Source organism: Podarcis vaucheri (genome assembly GCF_965113315.1).
Source record: "Podarcis vaucheri genome assembly, chromosome: 7".
NCBI lineage: Eukaryota > Metazoa > Chordata > Lepidosauria > Squamata > Lacertidae > Podarcis > Podarcis vaucheri.
Genome location: NC_138765.1, coordinates 31,818,123 through 31,845,898, shown reverse-complemented (window position 1 = coordinate 31,845,898; position 27,776 = coordinate 31,818,123). Strand labels below are relative to the sequence as shown.

Below are 27,776 nucleotides of genomic sequence, written 5' to 3'. Positions count from 1 at the left end.
AAATGAAGTCGCAGAGCTGCTCAGTGGCAGTGGAACAGGTGAGGTTCCTTTTTCCTTGACCCATAAGTCTGCAACGGAGGTGAACATCAGCAGGCACCTTGCTTGCTCTTTCTGCCTCATCTTTCTGGGCCTGTCCCATGAGGCAAATTAAAAACATCCCCCTGCCCTTCTTGATCCCACTAAGACCTCTTCATTTTACATTGCTCACTTCTCTCTTGGAACAGTTCAACATTGCATGATTATGGGCTTTTCAAAGAAAATGTATTTTTTTAAAAAAAGAAAAAGTAATTGCACATGTAACCTGGCTTTTGGTATCCACTACTGAATACCCAAAGTGTCAATGGCAACCACCAACTGCTCTTGATTTTACTTCCATCTCTGTGAGGCCCATGTGGATGTTCCTCCTTCTCCAGTCACATTTTGTTGAGTTTGTTTCAGAGATGCATCTGTCACAGTTCAGAAAACATGGCAAGAGAAAAGGGTCTTCGCTGTTGCTGCTTTTCTTTTCCCAACATTGATAAGACCCAAGCCTCCTATCTCATGAACTGGGAAAGGGGAAAAACCCTCTGACTGGGCAGGCTGGGGAACTGTGGCGTCATTTCCGATGTTTCACTTCCTTTTCTGATGTTTTGGAGTCGCCGACCGGGTGGCCGTTGCCTGTGCTGTTCATGAACATTTTATCGAGCCCTTTGAGCGACTCCACCAAGTAGTTTTGGAACGCTGTAAGTGCCGCGCAGATTGCCGGCCCCCCAAAACCATGAGTTATTAAGCTGAAGTGGGTCAAGCAACTCTGAACTCCGGGTTCCAGAATGAGGGAAGGGCGGCTGTTTCCAAGTGGAGAGCGATCTTGGGCCATCAAATCAGCAAACTCTTTGCAGATTTGCCTAGAATGAGAGAAGGGGAGACATAACCTTAAACAAAAGAAGACAAAAAAATGACACAAGCAGGCGTAGCTTGGTAGCTCCATTGCCATGGGCTGGGGATTGCTTCCCCTCTGTGGCAGGAGGAGGAGCCACCATGTCCCAGGCTCACATGGCAGCAGCACATCTGGCATTGCATCTACACATTGCAACATGTTTACATTTTAGCTAACTTGTGCCTTAGAACAGAGGTGAGTAGATGGCTCTAGAGATATAAACCGCAGGAGCAGAATATTGCTCTTGTGCTCTGGTCCTGCTTACTGGTTTCCCACAGGTATCTGGTCGGCCACTGTAAAAACAGGAAACTGGACCAGATGGGCCATTGGCCTGACCCAGCCAGACTCTTCCTATGTTCTTAGGGACTGCAGCAAATTAACAAGTGTTTCTGATTCCCAGTGGTTCATTGATAGCAAATCCAAAAAGCCCCACTGGAACGAGGCTGCTGAAATCAAGAAACCTTAGGGCAGGGGTGGGGTACCAAAGGCCAAATGTGGCCTTCCAAACCTCTCTGTTTGGTCCCTCAAAAGTCCCTCCAATAACTTTTGCCTAGCTGGAATTTGTCCAGCTCTAATAACTCCTTTCCCTTCAGTTGGTGGATGTTGGGGGTACCAATGAAAAACAAATTAGATCCCACAAGGCTAAAGTCTGCTCTCTCCTGCCTTTGAGAACTAACAGCTTGGACTCTTCACAGAGTATTTTTGTGTGTGTACTTGTAACCAGTATAATTCATAGCTGGTGAATCTGACTTCTTCAATAGGAGAGTCTGCAAATTTATAAGAAAGAAAGAAGATTCCACCTAAACATTAGGAAGAACTTCCTGACAGTAAGAGCTGTTCGACAGTGGAATTTGCTGCCAAGGAGTGTGGTGGAGTCTCCTACTTTGGAGGTCTTTAAGCAGAGGCTTGACAACCATATGTCAGGAGTGCTCTGATGGTGTTTCCTGCTTGGCAGGGGGTTGGACTCGATGGCCCTTGTGGTCTCTTCCAACTCTATGATTCTATGATTCTATGATTCTATAATTTGCAGCCTACAATTCATTTGGTGATTTTATGAAACAACAATTTTCTGATTGCTTTTGAGAGTTTGGTGGGCAGAGAAATTGCATGGAAACTGTCTTGTGATGGGATCTGTCTTACAGAATTTGGAACACCAAGCTAAACACTGAAATACAGGCCTGCCCAGAAAATTGTTCAGCATATTTGGGGATCGTTCCACCTGGGAATCTGTATACAATGAAGGCAGATAAAGAGGTATGTTTGGTATGTCTGTGTGAGAACTACAAAGCTTCTTCCCCAGGAGACCACCAGATTCTGTCTCAAATTCTTTTTAAGCATTGCAAAATTTTCTTTGAACCAGGCTTGAGCAGTGATCCAACATTTTATTTTATACTTTTACTGGATGTTGGCTTTAGCAGATTGTTAACTTGGAACATCAGGATAATACAAATTACATCAACAACTGCTGGGCTGGGGAATCTTAGGAGCTGTAGGACTCCAGTCCCATCAACCCCAGTCAGCGTAAGCAATGGTGAGGGAAGATGGGAGAGTTGCAGATGAGCAACATCTGGAGAGTCAAAGGTTCCCCAGCCTTCAACTATTAACTAGTTAACAGTACAATCCTATATATAAATGTCTACTCAGAAGTATGTCCCACTAAGTTCAATAGGGCAATTTAGGCTTTGCAGCCTAAATAGTTCACAACCATCATAACAGAACTGCAAGCAAAAATAGAACCAGGGAATTGTAAATAATATTTAAATAAGTAAACATAAGAGCTGCAAAAGATTCCAGGGAGAATTTGGAAGCTGTTTCAAGTGTAAAAGTATTAAATGTTCAAAGCTGATGTTTAAAATTATTACCTTAAAATCTCTCTGCATGGCCTAAGATTAACATTATCCTTCACAGAGTTGAATTCCACATTTAAAAATTCTATTTCCAAAAGAAAGTCACGTTTGAATTCTGACATTGTGCCAGGGAAATGTTTGTTTATGCCAGACTTCACCAACCTTCCAGGTGTCCTAAACTAGAGTTCCCAACAGCCAAAATTAATTCAAAATTAATTTTCACAACTGTGGCTCTCCCTTTTTTGGAGACTCTCCCTTTTAAGGCAAAAGGGGGAAGGGTAATTGTATGGACTCTATACTCACTTGGTTGCTAATAGCATGTTCTTCCGAGCATGAAGCTCACCAGGGTCGGAGTGCTGGCGGCAGAGGTACTCCGCTGCAGCCTTAGCCGGAAACTCTGTTTCGCACACATAACCGAAATCTCGGGCGAGGTGAACAGCCTCACCTGCAAAAGAAATATATTCATGAGCATGTATGGTCTTGTCTGCTATTGATACTCAGCATAATCAACTCTGCATGGGGTGGAGCTCATAGGGATGTCAATTTCAGTTTCTCTCAGTTTCTGATTTTTCTAAGCCACTCCCAACTTATCACTATCTCATGGTGAGAAAGTCAAAGTTGCTTGGTAATATCTATCTTTGTGCATTTTGCTTGTGATCAGGAGAGTTCTATATAAAGCAGAGTAGCCTTTGGAGAGGCAGACTCTTAAAAGCATGGGTGAAATATGTTAATTTCAGTTTCTCAGTTTCTTGTTTTTCCACTCTGAAGCTCAGTCCTCCAAATTTTCACATCACTTGGTGGTTGTTTGAAAGAAAGTCCTCATGAAAACACATCAGCAGTTTAGTGCATTTTTATCCTAATATACATGTCTGGATACAATTTTGCCCATTGTACACATTTTTCGCAAAGCAATTCTTCCCTTCATAAATTCGTTTTTTACGTTATGTTCACTAAAACATGCATTTTTATGCACACTTAACAAGAAGATGCATTTTTGCACATATTACTTGGATGGAGAACTGCATTGCAAAATCTGGAGAAGCATGAATTTCGAAGGATGGCTGTGTTTCAGTTCACATCTTGTTTTGGAAAGTGCAAATTGGGTAAATTTGCCTTAAAATGTGAAGTGAATTTAATTTCTGCCCATCCCTATGTGTGGGTCTCTGGACTTTTCAACAGCATGAATAAGCAGGGCTATCAGCTAAGTATAAATCTCCTGCTCTTTGATTGACCTGACTGAGCAAAGCAATTGATGTATTACGAAAGCCTCAACATAGGTGCCAAAATTTAGTAAATAAGGTCACAATTTAGAAAACAAAAGCTGCTGCTTATTGTTAGAAGAAAAGTTATTTGTAATGTTTTAAAAGCAGATATACTAATAGTATATATATTGCTGGTTCTTACATAGTCCAAACAGCAGTATACTGTATACACACAAACACACACACAAAGGATAGGTCAAAGTGCTGGTTTTGACTTATAAAGCCTTAAACGGCCCAGGACTGCCAGATCCTGTGCTCATCATCTGAGGCCCTTTGTGTGCCTCATCCATTAAAAGTCTGAAAGGTGGCAACACAAAAATGGTCCTTTTCTGCAGTGGCTCCCTGTTTTGGGAATGCTCTCTTCAGGGAGGCTTGCCTGATGCCTTCATTACATATCTTTAAATGCCAGGCAAAAACATTTCTCTTTAACCAGATCTTTGGCTGATTAACATTCTATGTCCTTTTAAATGTGCTTGTGGGAAGGGGGTTATTGGTTTGGTTTTTTGTTCTTGTTCATGTTATGTATTTTGTGTTTCTCATTTTGTATTTTTATGTTGTGAACCGCCCTGTGAACTTCAGATGAAGGGCAGTGTACAAATTTATTATATACAGAATAATAATAATAATAATAATAATAATAATAATAATAATAGCGCGCACACATGGGAAGCATCAGCACAGGGGGAGAATCGTAGAATTGGAAGGGACTCCGAGGGTCATCTAGTCCAACCCATAGCTGTCAACCTTCCCTTTTTTTGCGGGAAATTCCCTTATTCCAGCACCGTTTCCCGCTGCTATCCCGGATTGTTAGATATCCCATAGACTGTCCCCAGGACAGGTGAGGCTGCTGATCTCTTATTTTCAAATCTGAAAGTTGACCGCTATGGTCCAACCCCCTGCAACGCAGGAATGTCAACTAGATCATAGTAACAGATGGCCAACCAACTTCTTAAGAACCTCTGAGGAAGGAGAATCCACCACCTCTTGTGGGAGCACGGGGGAATTGTTTTGCTTCTTATTATATTATGTATTTTGTGGTTTTATGCTGTAGAAACACCCTGTGAAATTTTAATAATAATAATAATAATAATACTGGAGCTCCAAGGTTTGCAGAAGTACAGAAAATCTACAGGGGCGTGACTGTAAGAAGGCCCAGTGACAACTGAGTATTCTCAGCAGGCATTGGGGAAACCAGGGGGTGCAGAATCGAAAGGAGTGGCTGGAAGCCTGGATACAGCCCCATGGCCACTGCCCCACTGCAGAGAAGGAGCACTTAGGTCCCAGAACTGATACAGATGGTTCCCTATTTTGTTGCTTGGACACGTCTCCCTATCCCAAGTACAGTGGAGTACATTTTATTTTTTTGAACATTTATAACCCACTTCTAATCCATAAGAATACCAGAGCAGGGTACAAGGCATAAAATAACTTAACTGAATGATGAAATGATGCAAAATTCCTAAAGCATAGGACAGAACTGCCAAGCGTCCTCTTTTGGTTCAAATGTGTGCACATCCATGAGAACTAGAAACTTGAGAAAGTTTTTAAGCAACTTAAAAAAGCTGGTTCTGCTTGGGTATCCAAGAGCAGATTCTGCTTAGAACGGCTAAAGAGCAGCCTGGCTTCCCACCACAAGCAGGGTGGAAGCAATGCTCTGGCAACTAGGTTAATGCACTTGGGATGGATGGCATAATCCAGCAATCAGCAGGGGAGCGGAGATGAATTAACTCTGTCTGTCTAACCAGGGTTTCAGAAGTGAGCATGATCAATTGCCATCAGCTCTGATTACTTCCGCAGGGATGCCTGAAGATGGATCAATTTCACCGATGAGAGGGCATTTCCATGGAATGATGGAATACCCCAGCCTGAGCGCCATGCCCTAAGGAAGCCTCAGTGCTCATCGCAGACAATGCAGACAAGGCCATCTCTTTCTCTTACTCCTCTTGCCTTCCATGTGAAAAGCCATCAGATGTGGACCCTCCTACCCAACCCCAGCAAAAAGAAAAACGCACTACTCTATAGTTGCTACACAGCTGGAAAAGGGGGTGGAGTAGAGCTTTACATGCCACCCAAACAGAGAGAGGATTTGAGGAACCGCTGCATATTATTATTTATTGAATTTGTTAGTTGCTTAATCTTGCTCAGGGCAACCCAAAGCAACCAACCAACCAACCAACCAACCAAACAAACAAACAAACAAACAAACAAACAGACAGACAAAATCTTCACATAGATACATTAAAACCAAGAGAAAAAAGGAAATGGATTAAAAACATACATTCAGGGCTTTTTTAAAGCCAGAACTCAGTTCCAGCACCTCTCAGGTGAGCACCATTGTCATTATAAAGGAACAAGGGAGGTGTTCACAGTGAGTTCCAGCACCTCTTTTTCCAGAAAAATAGCACTGCATATATATGCACATGCTAATTTGCATGTATAGCTGCAAACTGAGAAATAATGACTATAATTTAAACAGAGGTTTATCTGTCCCCCAACCCTGTCCTACAGGCTCACAGGTCATTGTCAGGATGTTTTGTAGGGGGTTTACAATTTTATTTCTCTTTTAATATAGAAATTCCTAAATTCTGCCTAGGGTTCCCCCCCCTTAATATGTAGAAAGCTCTTCATTATTGTTGAGTGGCCCAGCTTGGCTCCCAAACAGCTTTGCTATTACAGTGGTACCTTGGGTTACAGATGCTTCAGGTTACAGACTCCACTAACCCAGAAATAGTACCTCGGGTTAAGAACTTTGCTGCAGGATGAGAACAGAAATCGTGCGGCGGCTGCAGGAGGCCCCATTAGCTAAAGTGGTACCTCAGGTTAAGAACGGACCTCCCAAAGGAATTAAGTTCTTAACCCGAGGTACCACTGTATCTATAATAATGGTTGGGGAACAGCAACTTTTTTGGCTAAGGATGAGATTCCTATATGAGGGCGACCATTGAGGTCTGGTGTGCATGCTAGCAGTGGGAGAGGCCAAAGCCTGGTGGTTGGAATCAAACAAATATACACATGCTACTCTTATTTAAATCTCACCTCCTCTTCACTTGCCCCCACTGCTTTCTCTCCCTCTTTGGCCAGTCGCAAGTAAGTTTAAAGAAAGGACCCATTTGTGTGAAAGTGGCCTTTTTAGAATGTCAAATTGCCACACAGGGACTGCAATGGAGAGGACGGCAGCATGTGAGCGGTTTGTGCCTTCCTTCCCCAGCTGCCCCCTTTGAAAATCTATCCGCTCTACATGTCAGACATGTCTAGGAGAAATGTCTTACAGTGGTATCTCGGGTTAAGTCCTTAATTTGTTCCAGAGGTCCGTTTTTAGCATGGAACTGTCCTTAACCTGAAGCACCACTTTAGCTAATGGGGCTTCCTGCTGCTGCCGCGCCACCGCCATGCGATTTCTGTTCTCATCCTGAAGCAAAGTTCTTAACCCGGGGTACTATTTCTGGGTTAGCGGAGTCTGTAACCTGAAGCGTATGTAACCCGAGGTACCACTGTATATGCATGAATGGGACCTTTTCCTGCTAAGCATGAATGTTGGGTGGGATAGGGGGCAAGGAGGGGAGACCATGATCCAGACCCAAAGGCTCTGTAGGATGCAAGTGGCCTGTGAGTCCCACGGTCACCCATACATTGATGTATATTGCTGTTTTAAATAATACTAATCTATCAAAGGAGAAAGTGAGATACAGTTAGATTTTTTAAATTTTTATTCTACTTGTTTTCTCTCATTTAAAGCTGGGGGGTATCCTTGGCTTTCACAGCCAAAACAGGATTTATTGTTAGAGTGTGCCATAGTAAGAATGATGCACCCGTAGTAGAGCCCACCTCAACTGGAAGAAGAGGCACCAAAACCAGAAAAATTCATGCAAAAAATCAAAGCACAGACACTGCACTTTGTAAGTCGCTTTGGGTAAGTTTTTGTGGGGAGGAAAGTGAGTAACAAATGTGAAGAAGTAGTACAGCCAGGACCCTGGGACTGTCAGGGCTTGGTTGAAATGTAAGGCTAGCCCTTTCGATATGTAGGGCTAGCCTTGTTCCTTGGTCAAACATGCCATCATCTGTAATTTACTCTGACCCCCCCTGAACAGCAGCCAGTGACAGCTCCCAGCTGTCTGGGCTGAGTCAAAAATGTGTCTTTCCCTGTCCTCCTTTTCTTCTGATGGTAATCAACCATTCAAAGGAGCCAGGCCCAACTGCCTGGGGAACAACCGCTGCCTCACAGACCTGTTCGTTTCATTTGCTGCCAACAAAAGAGATGGGCTATTCCTCCTTGGCAGCTGCCTTTTGGGCCACAATGGATTTCAGAGCAAAGCAAATGCACAGTCCAAAAACTCCTGTCACCGTGTGTGTGTGTGTGTGTGTGTGTGTGCGCGCGCACACACACACTTCTCACATCGAGGTTGCCAGGATGACAACCTCTCTCGTTTACCATGAAGGCCAGAGAATAACCCCATCCTGTCTCCTTAGTTCCCTTCAGGTGCCTGTTAGTTAATCTTTTGCCCATATTAATCACAGATTAATCAGGGCCCATTTCTGTGCAGGGTGATGATGCGAAAGGCTTCTCCCACGCCACCTCTACTTATACAGTGGTACCTCAGGTTACAGACGCTTCAGGTTACGGACTCCACTAACCTAGAAATAGTACCTCGGGTTAAGAACTTTGCTTCAGGATGAGAACAAAAATTGTGTGTTAAATTTTTATTTTGCCAGGTCTTTGACCTTAACTGAGTTTCTCTCCTGCTGTTTGAAGCTTTATCCTCTGTATTTGTTACTTTTGTGCTTTCATTTTTAGAGTTGTCTCCAATGCTATTCTTACTCAGGACAGACCCATTGACCAGCTTAGGTCCATTCATGTCAATGATTCCACTCTGAGTAGAACTTAGGGAAGGCTTTTAATGTTTAAAAGACTTTTGTATTTTAATATTCTGCTGGAAGCTGCCCAGAGTGGCTGGGGAAACCCAGCCAGATGGGCAGGGTATAAATAGTAAATTATTTATTATTATTATTAGGTAGCTACAGCCAATAATATTTACTGCTGGTTTTATATTCGATTTTAAATCTTGTTATAAGCCACCTTGCGGGAGTTTTAATGGCTAAGGCACAACATGTGTTTTAAAGAAGCATATAAGTGAAGCACCCCGCAAATCCCACAGACAGGGTATCGAAGACAGATAATATGAAGCCCTCTCGTGTCTAACAGGAGAGGATATTTTGAGCGCTAAACACCCTGTGCACCCTCCAAGAAATCCACTGAGCTCCCGAACTGAAGGAGCCTTACCTTCCACCAGTGACGTTAGCAAGGTGACATTAGCTGCTTTACGCCTCCCAGCAGGTAGATTTAATCCTATCTTCTCCAACCTTTCCCTTAAACACCTTCCACCATTTTTAGATTTTGCCCTAGAAGAGGAAAGCAGAGAGATAAGACAACTTGAGCGGATGGGTAAGAAAAATAGTGGTGTGGGCATATGGGGAGAAACCATACATTATTATTATTCATTGTTCTTCTACAACCACGGGGCAATTCAGAAGTCTATTTCGAGATGCAAAGACACTAAAAGGCTACACCATACATTTAAAGCACACGCCCTCTCCCAAAGAATTCTGGGAACTATAGTTTTTAAGGGTGCTGGGAACTGTAGCTCTGTGAGAAATACATGACAGCTCCCATGATTCTTTGGTGGAAGCCATGGCTTTAGACATGCCTTAAATGTTCAGTGTAGATGTAAGCTCTGCAGCTGTTCTCACAGGCCAAAACCACCACTCATCCTATCCCTACCTTGGTGCCCTCCAGATGTTTTGGATTGCAACTCCTGCTGTGAGAGGGAAGGGGAGAACAAACAATTCCTTGAATTGCCACCATCCACCTCCCACAGTGGTCCTTCCCTCCTCCAGTTGCCACCACAGGGGAGCCTGAAGACCCCCTTGCCCTGAGGGGAGTGAGAAGAAGCAAGCCGTAATAGCTTTTTAAAGCCAACATTTCCATTGTAACTTTAAAAAAAGAAATAAAATTGATGCTGATTCTTGTAATAATATTATGTAAACCGCTGTTATAAGCCTTGTGGAGATGCTGTGGAGGGGATGTTCAGATCCTGAGGACTGGGAAGAGATCAGGCCATTGGAGCTTAGATGACTCCTAGCAGTATTGGAGCCCCAATAAATGTCTGAACCAGAGGAGGGGGCCATGATCAAGGGAGTCAGAAGCTGCATCCTGTGGAGAGTCCAAACCCCACTTGGGACTGACAAATGATATGGGTTGTTTTCCTTCTTATTTCATGAAAATATTTCTCCCCAGGCTTTCCTCACGTAGTTCAAGGGGCAGAGACTTACGAAAAGTATTCAAATGCCATCAGAGAGCTGGTTTTCCCACTAAAGGCATTGGGAAGCTTATGGGATATAAGATTTTTCTTAAACTGCCCATAAAAAGGTGGTCTGAAAAAAATCCATGCCAGTAGGTCGGGAAACATTGATGTTAACAGGCAGCAAGATATGGGTGGGGTCTGCTATGGAAATCAACAATACAGTGGTGCCTCACAAGACGAAATTAATCCGTTCCGAGAGTCTCTTCGTCTAGTGGTTTTTTCGTCTTGCAAAGCAACCCTATTAGCGGCTTAGCAGATTAGCGCTATTATCGGTTTAGCGGCTATTAAAGGCTTAGCGGATTAGCGGCTAAAAGGCTATTAGCGGCTTAGCAGCTTAGAAAAGGGGGGGAAGCGAAAAAAAATCGGAACACTTGCAAGACGTTTTCGTCTTGCAAAGCAAGCCCATAGGGAAAATCATCTTGCGAAGCAGCTCAAAAACGGAAAACCCTTTCGTCTAGCGGGTTTTCCGTCTTGCGAGGCATTCGTCTTGCGGGGCACCACTGTAAACAAAAATGAATGGAGTTACAGAAATGAGTGAACACGTTCCAGAGCCGTAATGAACTGGATCAGTTTTCTTGGTTTCTCACCTCCGGAGGACTCCGCCAAGAAGAGAAGCGTTCAGACATTCAGGGGGCGAGAGCCGCCTCTGGACCTCACCAACGGTCACTTTGTACTTTGAGGTGGAGCTGAGGAGAGACAGGCGGCCAGGCACAGAGCAGAAGACTTCATTGGGGTTTGTCACCCCTCCAATCAGGGTGTCTTTGTTCATAGAAAGGGCGGAGATGGTGGTGCCATTGGCTTTCGATGGGATTGGCACTAGAAGGAAGGAAGAAAAGCACACTCATGAGAGAGTAAAGAGGCGTGGAGCCACAAAACAGGAATTGTATCTCAAGTATCTGTGAATTTCTGTTTTCTCCAGTTTCCCAATTTCCCAATCTTCACATTGTTCCTCCAAATTTATGAAGCATTTTTATAAAAAAAATAGGAAAAATCATTTTTGATTAATGTACACATTTTTGAAAACAGCTTCCCCAAATAATGTATTCTATATGCTATTTTCACTAATAATAATAATAAATTATTTATTTAATTAATTTAATTAATAACCCCGCCCACTCTGGGTGGCTTCCAACAAAATGTTAAAAATACAATAAAACATCAGACATCAAAAACTTCCCTAAACAGGGCTGCCTTCAGATGTCTTCTAAAAGTCAGATCATTGTTTATTTCCTTGACATCTGATGGGAGGGTGTTCCACAGGGAGGGTGCCACTACCGAGAAGGCCCTCCCTCTGCCTGGTAATCATTTTATTCACTTTCTGCCCCCCCCCCCAGACACATTATAATGTTTGGTTCGAGAACTGCATCACAAAATTTGGATAAGTGCAAACTTCAAAGAACAACTGTGTTTTGGATCTCATATTGTTTTGGAAAGTATGACTCTGATAGATTCACCTTTCAATGCTGACTGAATAAAATTTCTTCTGCATCCCTACTCAAGAACAGGGACGCGGACTTATAAAAAATATTGGGGGGCCCCGGGGAAAGCTCATGAATAATAAATAAGCTCATGAATATGCAAATAAAGTGGCACCGCCTCCTCGTGAGCGAATAGGGGAGAGCGTGCTGCGCCTATTAATCAGCTCCGGAACAGCTGATATGCGGGAAACGTGGGGCTAGCCAGAGAAGAGAGGGCGAGCCCCCTCCGCTCCGGCCCTAAACCGCTGAAACCGCCAGGAGGAAGGAAATTCCCCCCGGCAGTGCCTTGGCAGTGGCGGTGGTGCTGCGAAGCAGCGAGGCAGGAGCCTCCGCCCCCGGGGATTCCCTAATCTCGCGGGGGACGGCCGGGGCTCTCCGACTAGGGCGCGCGGCTGGCTGGCTGGCTGGCGAGGGAGCAGGTGGGGAGGAGGCGGGGGACGGCGGCGGCGCTCTGCTGGAAGGGCGCCCGAGATTATTGGGGGGGCTGAGCCCACCCAAAAAATTTTTTGAGGGGGCTCGAGCCCCCTCAGGGCCCATGGAGTCGGCGCCTATGCTCAAGAATGTCTATTATAAGCTGTGACCAGCTCCAGAGGAGCAGCCATTGGGACCAGTATTAACACCCAGCATCAAGCCTTCCATTTTAATTATCCACAATGCACTGGAGCCACCCTAAGCTGAGGGCATTGTGGGAAGGGAAAATGGTGGGCAACTCACAGCTGCTCACCACATATCACAATGCTGTTGTTTGCTGCTGGTAGCAGCAGTTAAGCCCACCCGGGGGAATTGTGGGAAGAACATTTTGCCAGGGTGGGAGGGATGCTAAAACCCAGAGTCAACCCTGGTAGCTAAATGAGTGTGCTGCAGCAAAAACAAGAAGTATCAAAGACTAACAAATTTATTGTGAAGGAAACTTTTGTGGGCTAGAGTCTACTTGGTCAGATGCATCATGAAGCCTTGTTTTTGGTTAGCAGATGGGCATAAAGAATTCTAAACCATGGGACCAAAACACCATGAAATGCAAAGGTTTATCTGCCAACTGAGAATGAGACTTCATGCATCTGACACAGTGGGCTCTAGTCCAAAGAAAAGGTTCTGCCAGAAAAATGGTTAGTCTTTAAGATGCCACAAGAAATCTGGTTCTTACAGATGTGGTGACGCTGAAAAAAAAATCAAGGAGTGTTGGGAAAAGGTGTTTACGATTATCCAAACAAGACATAACATTGACTGAACTTCTAATTAAGCCCACTGAAAGAGAGGTGATGGTGGGGGAAGGGAGACTCAAGAGAGGTTTTATAGAGAAAAGTGAGGAGAAACTGTTGGTGGATAAATAGCCTCTAGCATAGCGTCATTTCTAATAGCAAACTCAGGTGGTGCATTCCAGCCAATGGGACTGGAGACAACACTTGGCTAGTCACAAACATGAGGGAGGTATATCAGCCTGCTTGAGGGAAACTCCAAAAGTTTACTGAAGCACTCGTTTATTAATTTTAAAAACAACAACAACAACCCAAAAACAGACACACAAACAGCCTGATGATGACCAAGCATGATCAGTAACCACATAATGTGCTGCACGTCCATTAGAAATGGAAAATGGGTAAAATGACGTGCTTGTACTGAATGGCTGAACGCAGTAGAGGTTGATCCATTAGGATGCATGGGGCACTGCCCCACCAACCTCAGTCTGTCCTTAGCCAACCCATATGCCTGTCTTCTTTCTTATGACCCCTTAGCAGGTGGACCTGCCTGTCTTTGGCTTAGCCTCCTCTCCTGTTGGTCTTCTTCCCTCCCAGTTTCACTGGGCACCAGTCACCACTGTCTGGATGTGACATGGGACTGCAACATTTTATTGTGGCATGGCACACTAATACAGTGGTACCTCGGGTTACAGACGCTTCAGGTTACAGACTCTGCTAACCCAGAAATAGTACCTCGGGTTAAGAACTTTGCTTCAGTATGAGAACAGAAATCGCGCGGCGGCGGCAGGGCGGCAGCGGGAGGCCCCATTAGTTAAAGTGGTACCTCTGGTTAAGAACAGTTTCAGGTTAAGAACGGACCTCCAGAACAAATTAAGTTCTTAACCCAAGGTACCACTGTATGCAAAATCACAATGCCTAAACAATTGCAGACGGGCAGAATCAGAATTGCTACTATACAATTCAAAACACAGCAACCATGTCCGTATCACAATCAAACAGGCACTGACAGTCATGACTTTTCGTCATCGGTTAAAGATTTCTGCAGCTTTCCCGGAGAGAGAAGTCTATTCACTAACAGTATTTGTTGGTACTGTTTTATGAGAACTGTATTTTATGCATTTTGTTGTATTTTATTTTAATTTTGTACTGGCTATGGCACAGTATATGCTCAGCAGTCTATAAACGTAAATTAATACAGTGGTGCCCCGCAAGACGAATGCCTCGCAAGATGAAAAACTCGCTAGACGAAAGGGTTTTCCGTTTTTGCGTTGCTTCGCTAGACGAATTTCCCTATGGGCTTGCTTCGCAAGACGAAAACGTCTTGCGCTTTTTTAAAAAAGCTGCTTGAAGAGGCGCAGTTGCGATGGACCGTGCTTCGCAAGACGAAAAACATCGCAAGACGAAAAGACTCACGGAACGAATTATTTTCGTCTTGCGAGGCACCACTGTACTAGAATAGAACCAAGTTGAATTAAATGATACAAACAAAAGTATTCTCAAATATTCTAACAACAGCAAGAGCAGGTGGGTTTCATCGCTTTCCTAGGTGTTCAAAGAGCACGTGAAGGGGGTTACCATGATGCTTTGTGCAGCAACCATTTGGTCATTATGTGGAGGGATTCAACATACATACTTATATCAGTACTCTTCTTTTTATCTTATTATTACACTTACATCCCCTCTTCCCTCCAAGACACTTGATTTTTAGCACTAACAACAATTACACAGCTCTTTTCATTTTAGCTTTATCATCTTATCTCGCATTCATCCTAACAAGAACCTTTTAATGTAGGTTGGTTCAATTCCCAATTTACAAATGGGGAAAGGGAGAATGAAATGAAAATCCAGCCCTCCCGGGTGGGCCAAACAGGGTCACGCTGGATCGCTTTTCTTCAACCGCCGTTTTAACTTTCTCACACTTCTGTCTTTGACCCTTGTGGTTTTCACTTTTGAGAAACTCCTAAAATCACAAGACTTGCAATTAAATCGAAAGATTTGGCAGCTGAATGTTGCATGTGTGATGACACCAGCTCATTTCTTTCTCCCCTTTTGTGTTTTGTTTTGTTTTTAAGCCTTTTCAGGCACTACCAAGAAATGTTAAAGCCAGAATGGAAGATTAATGCCAAGATCTGTTTGGAAATCAGGCCTAATTTCAGTGCAGGTTTTCAAAAGCATCCTTGCTGGCTGCAAACGTACTGTAGCTGCCAGCGGCACACCAACTGAGCTGCTGCAGCCGAGCACACTTTGCCATGGCCGAGGAGGGCTGTTCTCTGCCGCCAGTTCAGATGTGCAAAGCTGCACCAGGGACAAGCACCAGCAGTCAAGGTGCAGCTCCTTCTCTGATGAGGGAGCCTGCTGTGGGGGTGCCTGTTTGCACCCCCTCTGCAAGTTGCATCCACGGCCATGGCCCTCACAGAACCCCAAATGCTATGCCTCTGGTAGCTGCTCCTGGTCATCGAAGCCTTGGCATTCATTCCAGTTTGCTACGTAGCAACTGCTCCAGAACATTGCCAAGCTTAATGGGCAGATCAACCACAATCACCACATTTAATAAGGGAAATGCAAATGCTCAAATTGGAAAGAGTAGCCTCAAAACTCAACTGGAAAAGGCAAAGCAGCGGGAACCCATTAAGGGGGCCATGACAATCGGTACATTGTGAACCAGCAGCTCCCCAACTTGTTAGCAGAACTATAAAAAGCCAGCACATGTTACATAAAAACGGGCAAATGCTTTCGGGGCTAAGAGATGAATGCAAGTCAGCTGAGGGGCAGGGAGCAGTGATGTAACTGGTGATGTCGTCCCACTTTGTTCATTTTTTGTGCATTGTTGAGCCCACCCCATTTTGCAACTTGTTCTCTCTTGGCATTTTGAGGCTGTTTCTTAAGATTTCGTGATCGTTTTCAAAAACTTTGCTGTGTGTTTGCAGCATGGATTCCAGCCACATAACCAAGAACAGGTTTTGGTTCGTGTAATTTTTCCACAGACCTGCAATAGATGTGTACGTGGAAGGGAGATGACTTGTGTAAAGTGAAGCTAATGTTAGCAGGGTTTGTTATTATGAAAAAAGTTTATCAATTTATTTTTTTAATACAGTCTAGGGCATTGTAATCCCACAAACTGTCACAGAATTGTGCTCAACGTCCACTCTTCGATGAGGGCACAACATGGCCAATTATGTGTCATTTCGTACTAAATTTTTAAAAATGCTAACTTTGTTCAGATCCCTAAGTATGGAGTTCTTACTCAGCTTGAGATCTCACCAAAGCGTAGAGCTGGCAGAGTCGTTCAAAAGCAGCTGGTGACCACAGGTCTCGCTTCCAGATTCAAGGACTATGAGGCATACTTTTCTACTGCATCTGGCCAATGGGTGAGAAGAGGGGGAGGGGCCCATACCTCTGCCCAAAGAATTGGTGTAGCAGGCATTAAACTTCGAAAATGCAGTATGCCCAAGGGTTATGAACATCTAGAAGCCCATGGGGAAATTACATTTCCCAGGTCTACTTTCTAAAGGGGAGAGCAAATGAAGTCCCCTTCCTTCTTTCCTCTCTCACATTTACTTTCTATGGAGCAGCAGGAGGTAATTGGGTGGGAAGGGAGGGAGGTTTTGGGGGCTGGCTGTTTGCCCGCTGGAAAGGCTGTATGAATCACACCAGGTTGCATGGATCAGAGGAGCAATGGGGTTTGAATTGATTCAGATCAGCTCTGGTTAAGCACCCAAACTGTTTTCTGATGCTAATGATAACTTGAATTAATCCAAGATAATCTGATTTGAGCCACCAAATTGTTATAACAGGTATGTGATCCAATCCAGAAATCACATCCACAGATAGTTGACCCGGAAAGGTCAGGCATCGCTGTAAAGAGGAGTCCAGGGTTGCTGTTATGACTCATTCACTACTACTAATGTAATCAATCTTAATAGAAAAGAAATGGAAAATGGCATTGTGCAGGCGGGGACCTCCCTGAATTCTTAATTCATAAATCACTATTCATTAGGTGCTCTTGAATTCACAATTGACTACTTTGGTAGCTGCAAATGGGCAATTCCGGTTAGTCACAAACTCATCAGTTGCTGGTTGCTGCCTATGAACTCCTGCGTTATGTAAGTTGTTTTCGTAATGGGTGGTTGGATGCCTGCGCATCACGTGTTGCCAGAGAGCATTGGGAACTACTTTTGTTTCTGCCTTAAGTTGTCTAAGCAAATTAAACGAAGTCCAGGATCAGGAATCACCCTCCTTTTCTATATCAAAAGAAAGAAGATGCTAAGTTGGATAGGCCCTCTTTCATAATGGCATAGAAGTGAGATGCAAAAAAATGAATGGGCATATGGGGTCTCAAACCACTGAAACGGAAAATATTCTTAATGCAAAGAAGTTACCTGGTGCAAAAGATTGGGCGAAAGATTCCTGCACTGCAGGAGGTTGGACTTGATGAGCCTTGTGGGTGCCTTCCAACTCTATGCTGGGGACTGAACCTGAGAGCATCTGCATGCAAGTCAGTGGTACACCACCACTGAGCTGTCGTCCCTCCCTGTACTTTTTACTGGAAAAGGGAAGAGACTAAAATCTTACTAATGTTCAGTAGATGAGGGCTGCCATTCTAAGGCTGGACTCAACTGAAACAGCTTTTTAAATGGTTGCCTATGCCTCTGGACAGCAACTGTTAGCAATGCATAAACTTGAATGTTCACAATTAATATCCCACCCTTCGTTAAAAATCACAGAACACAAAACATACAACTGCATTGACAACATGCAATATACTGAAATACATTTAAAACATAAAACAAAAGAGACCATAACAGCAAAACCATTGTGAGATAACTTCTTTATATTGAACTATTAAAAATTCAAGGGAAACATGGCTGTCTCTTTCATTAAGTAACAGCAGAAGTAAGTTTTAGACTCTGCTTAGGCAGAGAGCATTTGGGAACAATAGCTGATAATCATCCCTGTGTCCTGTTTGGCTCTGCAGTGCTGTTTATTCCTGTACAGTGACGACTTTGTCTTGTCATGATTTTAATTATATCATTTTGTGCTACTGTTAAGCCACTTTGTAGATGGTAACAAATGGAATGGAAGAGTATGTATGCATGTATGTATAAATACTTATTATAATATACTATTATTATCATATAAATAGATAATGGAGGGGCTGCTGAATAGAGGAGTAACTTGCCTAAGGCCACCTAGTAAACTCATGACAGACATAAGCTTCCCCTATTTGTAACTCATTCTCTTAGCCCTTAGGTTAGCCCAAAGATGGCTGTTACCAAAGGTACACGGGATGGCCATCTTTTTCTGCTTGCAGAGCCCCCCCCCCCCGCCAAAGGCACAGCATGTTAAGATGTCCAGTCACTTCCTGGAAAGGGTAGCATTTGGGGAAACATCACAGAACAATAAAGCTGAATGATGCATGGATGGTCCACTTTAAATCCACCACCAATGGCACTTGTATCGCATCAATGACATGTTGCAGAACACACCAACAAAAAAACACCAGTTTGGAGGACCCCAAGGTCCCAGGCAGTTGGGGTGGGAGTCAAAAGGAGTTGCTGTTTTTTTACTATTTTAGATGCAGGAAAGAGAGGCTTGAGAAAGGCAGTCTAGAGTGTTCTGTGGGACTTCAGAATCTGCACCGATTCAGTCCTGACACTAGGAAGCACTGCCTGCATTGGCTTGCATTTTCCTATACTGTACTTAGTGTTATTAAAAATGAACTTTACTAATCTAATCAGCATGTGGGAACACGTTTCATGCCTTTACCCAGCTTACTTAACATGCATATGAAACAGGTCATCCCAATGTCCTAGCCATTTCCTGCATGATCTAAAGCAGTCCAGAGCATCAAACACATTTCACTCAGTGGGTTTCTGAAGCTGTTTATTCCTGAGTCAGACCACTGGCAAGGTATAGTCCAAAGTCTGAAGGAGGGGTCTTTTGCAGTACAGCTAGCTGGAAAGGTGGGGAATTAACATGGAGCCTCTGACATGCAAAGCTATGCTTACTTCTCTGCCGTTGGGGCCCCAGGCTGCAATGGTCATAGTGGTGGCTTCATTTGAAGGATGCAATAGGGGGCTCACCGGCCTCTCTGGTTTTACCATTGTCAGCTTTAAACTCTACTACATCGGTTCTTTATATAACAATGATAGGGAAACTTTGGCTTTCTAGATCCTTGACCCTAACCATTGGTGATGCTGCCTAGATTTGATGCTGCCTAGACTTGGAGGGGCACAGTCTTTCCACCACCGTTATTTATTTTATTTATTACCAGCATCCTCATACTTGGCATTGCTTTGGAAGTCCAAGGAACCCCCAAATCGCTGCGGTTTCAAAACTGGTGGTTTCAAAAGGTTCAGTCCACCAACCTGATTCAAAATGGCATCCAGTTGTATACAGACAGAGTAAAAAAAAATCTGATCCTTGGTGTCACGAACCAACATGCTGTAGTTGCTTATGCTGTCTTAAGAGGTGAACAGACAGCTTTCTGAAACATAGAGTAGATTTAACTTGATCCAATTGTACCCTAATCCTATATTTTATGGAATGGAGCTCAAATACAATGCAGAAATTAACAGTTAGGCAAATGTCATGGAAACAGAACAAACTGCTGTGTGAATGCAGTCTTGGTCTGTCTTCCTCTTTCCCAATCTTTCTCCAACTTAATTTTTAAGACCAATGGAAAATAATGATTAAATAATGGCGGCGAGTGGGATTGCTAATGGTGCAATTCTTCTGATGTCAGGACCTACCCTATTAGTGGCCCTTGACTCTCCAATGGAAGACCAACAGGGCTGTTCCATCCAGCCATAGGAGAGTGAATAAGATGGGACTGCAGGGTCTTTCCATCAGCTCTGCTAAAAGACCAGCAATTTTTTGGCTCCATCTCTCCTTGAAATATTTCCATTCCTGCTCACCATGACAAGAAAATGCATAACTAAGAAATAGTGTCTGGGGTTTTCTTTTTTCCTCCTCCCTCCCAGTTACTTTTCCTTTTGTATTGTGACTTTTAGATTGTAAGCTTGAGGGCATGGACTGTCTTCCCATTGCCATTGGCAAGCTGCTCTGGGGAATACAAATTTGTTTATTTATTTAGCAATTTTTTAAAGCTACTTGATTGTAAAAACAAAACAAAACAACAACCTCTAAGATTACAAGAAATATTAACATTAACAATAAACAACAATTTAGCTCAACAGTTTTCTGTATTGAAAATCCCATCAGTTAACCCCAATTCTTTGCAAAATTACTGGCTTTGGATTGAATTTTCTTTCAAAAAACAAACAAACATCTAACCAACCAACCAACCAACCAACCAAACAAACAAACAAACATACAAGAGCCTTACACTCTTCATTTTCAGTCATAGAAAACTTCAGTTTCTTGGAATGTCGGTGCAATCCCCAGAAACCCCTTTTTAAAAGTAAATATATATTGTTTCTTTTCTGTCTGCCTTCCTTAAGGTAAAGGTAAAGGGACCCCTGACCATTAGGTCCAATCGGGGACGACTCTGGGGTTGCGGTGCTCATCTCACTTTACTGGCCGAGGTAGACGGCGTTTGTCCGTGGACAGCTTCCGGGTCATGTGGCCAGCATGACTAAGCTGCTTCTGGCGAACCAGAGCAGCACACAGAAATGACGTTTACCTTCCCGCCAGAGCGGTACCTATTTATCTACTTGCACTTTGACGTGCTTTTGAACTGCTAGGTTGAGAGGAGCAGGGACCCCCATAGCAACGGGAGCTCACCCCGTCGCGGGGATTCAATCCACCGACCTTCTGATTGGCAAGTCCTAGGCTCTGTGGTTTAGACCACAGCGCCACCCGTATCCCATGTCTGCCTTCCTTACCAGTACATAACTGACAGAATTTTGCCCCTATGACATCATTCCTTCACTCGCACAACTGTTCTTGGTGCTAGACATCTTTGTTCACATCCAATTTGCAAATAAGCCCTTGTTTCTTTTAACAAAGACATCCTAAGGGGTCTAGTGACATGTCACATGCCAAAACGCCAGAGAGCCTCAGTGCCATTTTACAAAATGAGAAAGTGCTTTGGGAGAGGAGAATCTGGAACACAGAGATTCTGCACGGATGGCAGTAAGTCACCTTTCTCACACCACTTCTCCACTCCAAATCTCCCTCTGGAGTGGCTGGGGCTGTAGCTCAGAAGGCCCCAGGTTCAATCCCTGACATCTCCTGGAGGGACCCCTGCCTGAAACCCAGAGAGCCGCAGCCAGTAATTGTAGGCAATACTGAACTAGGTGAACCAGTAGCCTGACTCAATCTAAGGCACATTCCTATGTTCCTGTATAATAATAGTCCCTTGGTGGGCAACATGGAGTAGGCCAGTGGGTGAGTGTCTCTTTCACTAAGTTGGGGTGGCTGGAGCTTGGAACTGGGATAAGAACTGCTAACTCAGCTGGTCAGACTGGGTACCAACATAGGCTCTGGAGGGTCTAACCCTGCCTGGCTGTCAGCCATACATTCTCCCCTCCTTCCCATCTAGCATCATGTGTCACCAGCCAGATACTTTTACCAGCTATGGCTGGTATGCTGATTACATTCTTGGACAGCGGCAGTCTGGCCCCAATGATTCATGCATCGGTAACCTCAAGGCTCCATAGTTGCAACATTCTCTCTGTGGGGCTAGCTCTGGACCTGGTCCGAAGGCTCCAGCTGGTCCCGCTCCTCTGAGGGAGAGCTCAGTTTTAAGGTCCAGGCAGGGCCAGCACCAGCATATAGTGGTGGTTCCAAGTTTGAGGTGGTCCTTGGCAAAAAGGGAGGCCCCCTCCTACCTTGGGTGAGTCCCGTTGGGTTTATCTGACGGTAGCAAAGAACCACAATGCTCCAGGCAATGTCAGGCAGCGGGGCCTAACTGTGGTTTTTAATTTCCCACAATGCTTCAGGTGGGTATTGTGTAGGGGCCTTGTGGGAAATAAAAAATGCTGTTAGATCCAGCTGCTTGGCGCCACTCAGAGCTCTAAGTTGGAACAAAATATGTAAAAAGTGGCCCTGTCAGGAAGTTGGCACTCTGGCAGCTGCCCCAAGCTGCCATGTGCCGATTCTGGCCACGAGTGACAGGAAAGTTTTAAGTATTACCTCTCTCACACACAGCCTGGTGCTGCTTCCCAACTCAAAATTTCCTTCTCCCGAAAGAGTTTCTCATTTAAAACCAAAATCCACAGAGCGACTTTCTTTTATGCCATATGTATGTACAGTGGTACCTCAGGTTACATACGCTTCAGGTTACAGGCTCTACTAACCCAGAAATAGTGCTTCAGGTTAAGAGCTTTGCTTCAGGATGAGAACGGAAATCGTGCTCCAGCAGTGCGGCGGCAGCGGGAGGCCCCATTAGCTAAAGTGGTGCTTCAGGTTAAGAAGAGTTTCAGGTTAAGAACGGACCTCCGGAATGAATTAAGTACTTAACCCGAGGTACCACTATATAGTTAGCCTCTCAGTCACTAATATTCTGTTCCTGAAAGAAAACGGGCGGCTTGGGAGATTAGCCAGGACCATTACAGAAGTGTTGTAGGAAGGTGCCACGGGTTCCCCACGGGGCATATACTCCTCTCAATAACTCCAGTAGCTTCTTTTTTCAATCCAAAGGTGCTTCAGAGTTCAAATTGTGATCCACGATAGAAGGTATTTATGGCAGCACCCGCAGAGGAGGTCAGAGCCCTCAGCTATATTTCAAAGGTGTCCTCTGTCATTAGCTTTGTTCCCTGAGGGGATTTCTCAGGTATTCTGTCTTATCTTGAATGCGCAACCTGAGCAAGGCCTTTGTGTCAAAGAGATCTCTCAGGTACCACAAGCCTTTGAAATGGAAGGGGCTGCTTAGATTCTTCCAGAATCTTTAAAATCACCCCACATTCTGCTCTGTCATTCAGGTGTACGGAGGAGGGAAAACAAAATATAAATGTCACCAGGTGAAGGAGGAAGTGTGTGACGCAGCTTGCTTCATGACACGTTACAAAATTCCTCCATAACAATTGCTCCTGAGTAACGAATTAAGTTGTAGCACGCATGCAGGTAACGAAAAGCGGTGACTCCACAGGTGTGCAAATTGTGAGTGTACAAAATGCAGAGAAACTGCAGTTGGTACCCCCTGGACTGTTTTCAAAATTCTGTTCCTAAATATCGTGGCTGGCCCAAAGAGAAGGGCAAGATGAGACACCCCCATTCCCTGCCTTCAGATTCTACGTATAGAGGCTGACTGGACCAGCCGTTGAATCTTATTTCAATATGGGTGACTAGAGATTTGCAAATCTGTCATTTCTGGTTCCTCTCAGCTTCTCATTTTTCCAGCTTAAGTACAGTCCTCCACATTAACTTTCAGATTTATTCATTTTACTTCATGAAAATTCATCAACATTTTAGTGGGATTTTTGCCTAGTGTGTTATTTTCACTAATACATGCATATGCACCAAATCCTAGTACAGTATGTCCATTTTTGTATGCCTTGCCTGACTGGAGAACTGTACTGCAAAATTTGAAGAAGTGTGAATTTCAAAGGATGGCTGCGTTTCACTTCACATAATATTTCGGAAAGTGCAAATTACAGAGGTTCCATCCATGTTGGTGAAAGCCACCACACTTGGTATTGTTTTATGTAAACGCACTTTGTTGATTAAGTGGTAGATAAATATTGACAAATAAAAATAATAAAAAATAAAAAATCCTGCTAGCTTGGGCAGTTTAGGACAGGCCATGTGACGCACACAAGGCTCCGTCCGACATTTCACTGCTGCTTCCTGCCCACAGCATCTGCCACCTGAGGCAGCTGCCTCATTCTGCCTATTAGCAGGGGCAGCCCAGGGAAATACTGTATATATTATAGGCAGATAGATTTAACACCCTCACCAGTACAAACATCCTCAGAGCAGCTCCCAAATCAACAACAAGAGAGTTAAAACAAATAATAAATTAGGATTGCAATCCTATACACATTTGCCTGGTAGTCCCATTGAAATCAGGGGGACTTACTTTTAAGTAAACTGGTATAGGAGTCTGGGTCTTTTCTTTGACACCAGGAATAATCACAACTGGTCTGGACACAAGGTTATCAGATGAAGAAGACTTGGGTAAAAGATCAGGGGGAATTTTCCCTTGCAGAGGGGAGAACCTAGTCAAACAAGTTTTGCTACAATGTTTAGGGCTAACTGATCAGTCTGTTTGGGGTCAAGCTGGAATTTTCCCTGAGGTCAAGCTGGCCATTTATTTACTGAACTATGTTTCCATTCTTGTCTTTCTCCAATGACCTGATCTCAAGATGAGCTAGCAGTGGTGCTAGGAAGCTGTCTTTTCCTGCCTCTGTAGCACATTTGCTCTGCTGGAGTGTTTAATCTATCTGCTTTTTACTATATAAAAATCCAGGTAAATACTATATATAAAAATCATTTCCTGCTGGATTCTCATGAAAGGGTGACCCTTTTAGCCGTTGCAGGATTTGCCTTTGCAGCAATTTAAAATTTGGCCCAATTTACCACCACCTCAGTCATATGATAAATAAAGTTAGACTATATTGCTATTGTGAATATTTCCTTTTGTTGCAATTATGACTACTTTTGTTCTGTGGCTGAAACAAAAATGCTAAATTGACTGACTGACAATTTGGCTGTAATGTTTTTGTAACTCTTTGCTGACTGGGGCTGACAGGAGTTGTCATCCAAACTAACTGGAGGGCACTGGGTTGGGGAAGGTTGACATAGACCTTAGCTGCTGAAGTGATGCACTAGGATCTTTTGAAGGGCCCCACTGCCACACAAGACCCCTCCTCCCTTGTGCCAAATGTAATGCAGGGGAAAATACAGCTTTTTCTTCCATGTCCCCCTAATATTATACAGTGGTACCTTGCTTTACGAACTTAATCCGTTCCAGAAGTCCATTTTTAAACCAAAGTGTTCTTAAACCAAGGTGTGCTTTCTCATAGCAGCGGGGGACTCAACAAAACACACTCAACAGAAAGCGGAACATGTTCCTTATTCCAAGGCAAAGTTCACAAACCAAAACTCCTACTTCCGGGTTTGCAGTGTTCTTAATCCAAGTTGTTCCTAAACTAAGCTGTTCTTAAACCAAGGTACCACTGTACATTGATTTTTCTAAAAGTTACATTCATAAACAGAACCAAATGAAAACAAGCCCAAATATATACCAAGAAGATGAGCATAAACCACCCAGACCATAACATTGTATGTATAAAGGAAACGTCAACCCCCCACTAATCCCGTTTCCCAAATGTGTAATATCAAACACAAGTTATAAGAGCTACTTTACAATTTTTTCCACATTATTCACCTCCCCTGCCTCTCTTTGTCCTTCCGTTTTGTGAGTATGTGTAGAAAGCATGCCTATAGATACGGTACTTTTCTTAATTAAGTAGTTATTTAAGCAAAATGTTTTTGCCACTGTTTATTCGTTTATTTAATTATTAATCATTTAAACATTTATTTACTGTCCTACTTAATTATTCCCTTTACAAATTTACATATCTTTTTGTTTCATTTTTAGATTAGGGCTAAATGTGCGTTTTCATGTTGTATAACAATTTTTTTTATAAAAACCTACAACCGCAAAGAAAAGGAATATCTATTTCCCATGATCCCCCTTCGCTATACACTCCTGAGGTGACAGGAAAGTGCTACGCAGCCTCGAGGGGGGTTGCTCCATAGCTGTTTTGGAGCCAGTCAGGGCACATCCAGCCAACCTGTGAACTGAGCATTCACCACAGCTATGGGGAGGTGATATGACTGCATCAAAGCAAGGCTGCGCACACACACACACCATACATTTAAAGCACATTTACAGCATGTGGCTTCCTCCAAACAATCATGGAAACTGTAGTTGACTCCTCACAAGGCTACAGTTACCAGCCATCGTAACAAATGGTACTTCACAAGATTCCTGTTACTTCCCTTCTCGCTAAAGGTCTGCTCTTGAGGGAAAGTGGGTTTGCTACGCAAGACCTCCCAATCAACTATAACAGCAGCATCCGAATTTGCCAGTATGTGGTAGAATGAATCCCACCCGAAAACAGACTGGAAGCCCCCTCAGCCACTCAATCTTCGTTGTTTCAACCCTGAGTCACCCAACACAGAACAAAGCATACAACTCTCAAGCAAAGCTTGTTTCAGTTGTGGTTCTTTGCTTTCAAAACAAAGACCTAGCGCTATTCATCGAAAGGCAGGCTAGTGGCACAAGTAATCGATAAAGCCTACAGATTATCAGTTTCAGAGTGGCCCTGTGTCCTACTTTAGACTGGGCAGAAATATAATGATTCAGGTGGTCCTTGAGGTATCCTGCACCCAAATTATTAAGTGCCTTGTAGATTAATGCAAGTACCTTGAACTTGGCCCCGTAGGCTATGGGAGGGCTGTGCAAGCTTTCAAGCACCAGGGCTATATGCTAGCAACCCCATCAGTGGTTTAGCTGCAGCATTTTGTAATAGCTCGAGACCCAATGGTAGCCCCACACAGAGCATTAAACCTGGCTATAATTTTTACCCTAGTATCAGAGGCAGTGGGACGCGGGTGGTGCTGTGAGTTAAACCACATAGCCTAGGGCTTGCCGATCAGAAGGTTGGTGGTTCGAATCCCCGCGACGGGGTGAGCTCCCATTGCTTGGTCCCTGCTCCTGCCAACCTAGCAGTTTGAAAGCACGTCAAAGTGCAAGTAGATAAATAGGTACCGCTCCAGCGGGAAGGTAAACGGCGTTTCCATGCGCTGCTCTGGTTTGCCAGAAGCGGCTTAGTCATGCTGGCCACATGACCCGGAAGCTGTATGCTGGCTCCCTCAGCCGATAAAGCGAGATGAGCGCCGCAACCCCAGAGTCGGACATGAATGGACCTAATGGTCAGGGGCCCCTTTACCTTTATCAGAGGCAATATGCCCCTGAATGCTAATTGCCGGGGAATGGGAGCAGGGACTGCTTGTGGGTTTTACAAAGGCACCCATGTTTGGCCACTGGGGGAACAAGATGCAGGACTAAATGGGCTTCTGGTCTGATCCAGCAGCCAAGCTCTTCCTACATTTCTCTCTGAGAGCTTCCAGTTTGCCTAGCTGAGTCATTCAGTCTTGCAAAAGCGCCAGGTGCCTCTTGGCAAGGTATATAGGAGGAGTCTTTATGTGGCTGTTCAACAGTATAATCCATTTTACAAATAGTGTGCTCGAGACATTCTGTTTTCTTTGCAGAAAGGCCTAGATTTGTTCGGCTTTGGGTGTACATGAACCTCGACAGCAGGGAACAAAGTCCTGCTGTTCTTTGGGGGAGGCTCTGTTTTCTGCGCAAGCCATGGTAGTGTCACTCTCCATTTGTTCAAACATATTTTGATTTCTCGGGGCCAAGAGGCCCTACGGCAGAGATTATGCTTGGCAAATAATAACGGCAGCAACCATAACAATACTTTTCTGTGGGCAGAATGCAAAATGCGAATTTCCACCTGCCATTTTGGAAATTCTTGGCTGAAATTAACTCCAGGCTAAAGACCTTGGACAGAAGTTGCAAAACCATCTGAACTGCAATCCATAACTTTCTTTTTGCAGGACTGCACCCTAGTTATCCTAATGCCTTCAGTGCGATTATTCTGGAGGAAGCAGTTTGGGAGGTGTGTAATCCAGAGCCTTGTTTACATCAAAGTTTGTTTTCAAACCACAGATCAGTTCTGATTTGTAGATCATATGCTGGAGTAAATGTAAATTGAGGCTGCATTTTAAATTGCA

General features: G+C 44.0%; 1 protein-coding gene across 5 annotated transcripts in view; it reads right to left on the bottom strand.

Moving 5' to 3' along the window:
• Positions 1 to 275: 275 nt before the first annotated feature.
• TFAP2E (transcription factor AP-2 epsilon) overlaps positions 276 to 27,776 on the bottom strand; it is a 72,457-nt gene continuing 44,956 nt past the window's right edge. For all 5 annotated transcript variants that reach the window (XM_082231740.1, XM_082231742.1, XM_082231739.1 and 2 more), the window contains 4 exons: positions 10,972 to 11,200; positions 9,304 to 9,422; positions 3,067 to 3,208; positions 276 to 884 (listed from right to left, as the gene is read on the bottom strand). In XM_082231740.1, coding sequence (XP_082087866.1) covers positions 596 to 884; positions 3,067 to 3,208; positions 9,304 to 9,422; positions 10,972 to 11,200 — 779 coding nt within the window. In that variant the 3' untranslated portion in view covers positions 276 to 595. The remainder of the gene's footprint in view (positions 885 to 3,066; positions 3,209 to 9,303; positions 9,423 to 10,971; positions 11,201 to 27,776) is intronic.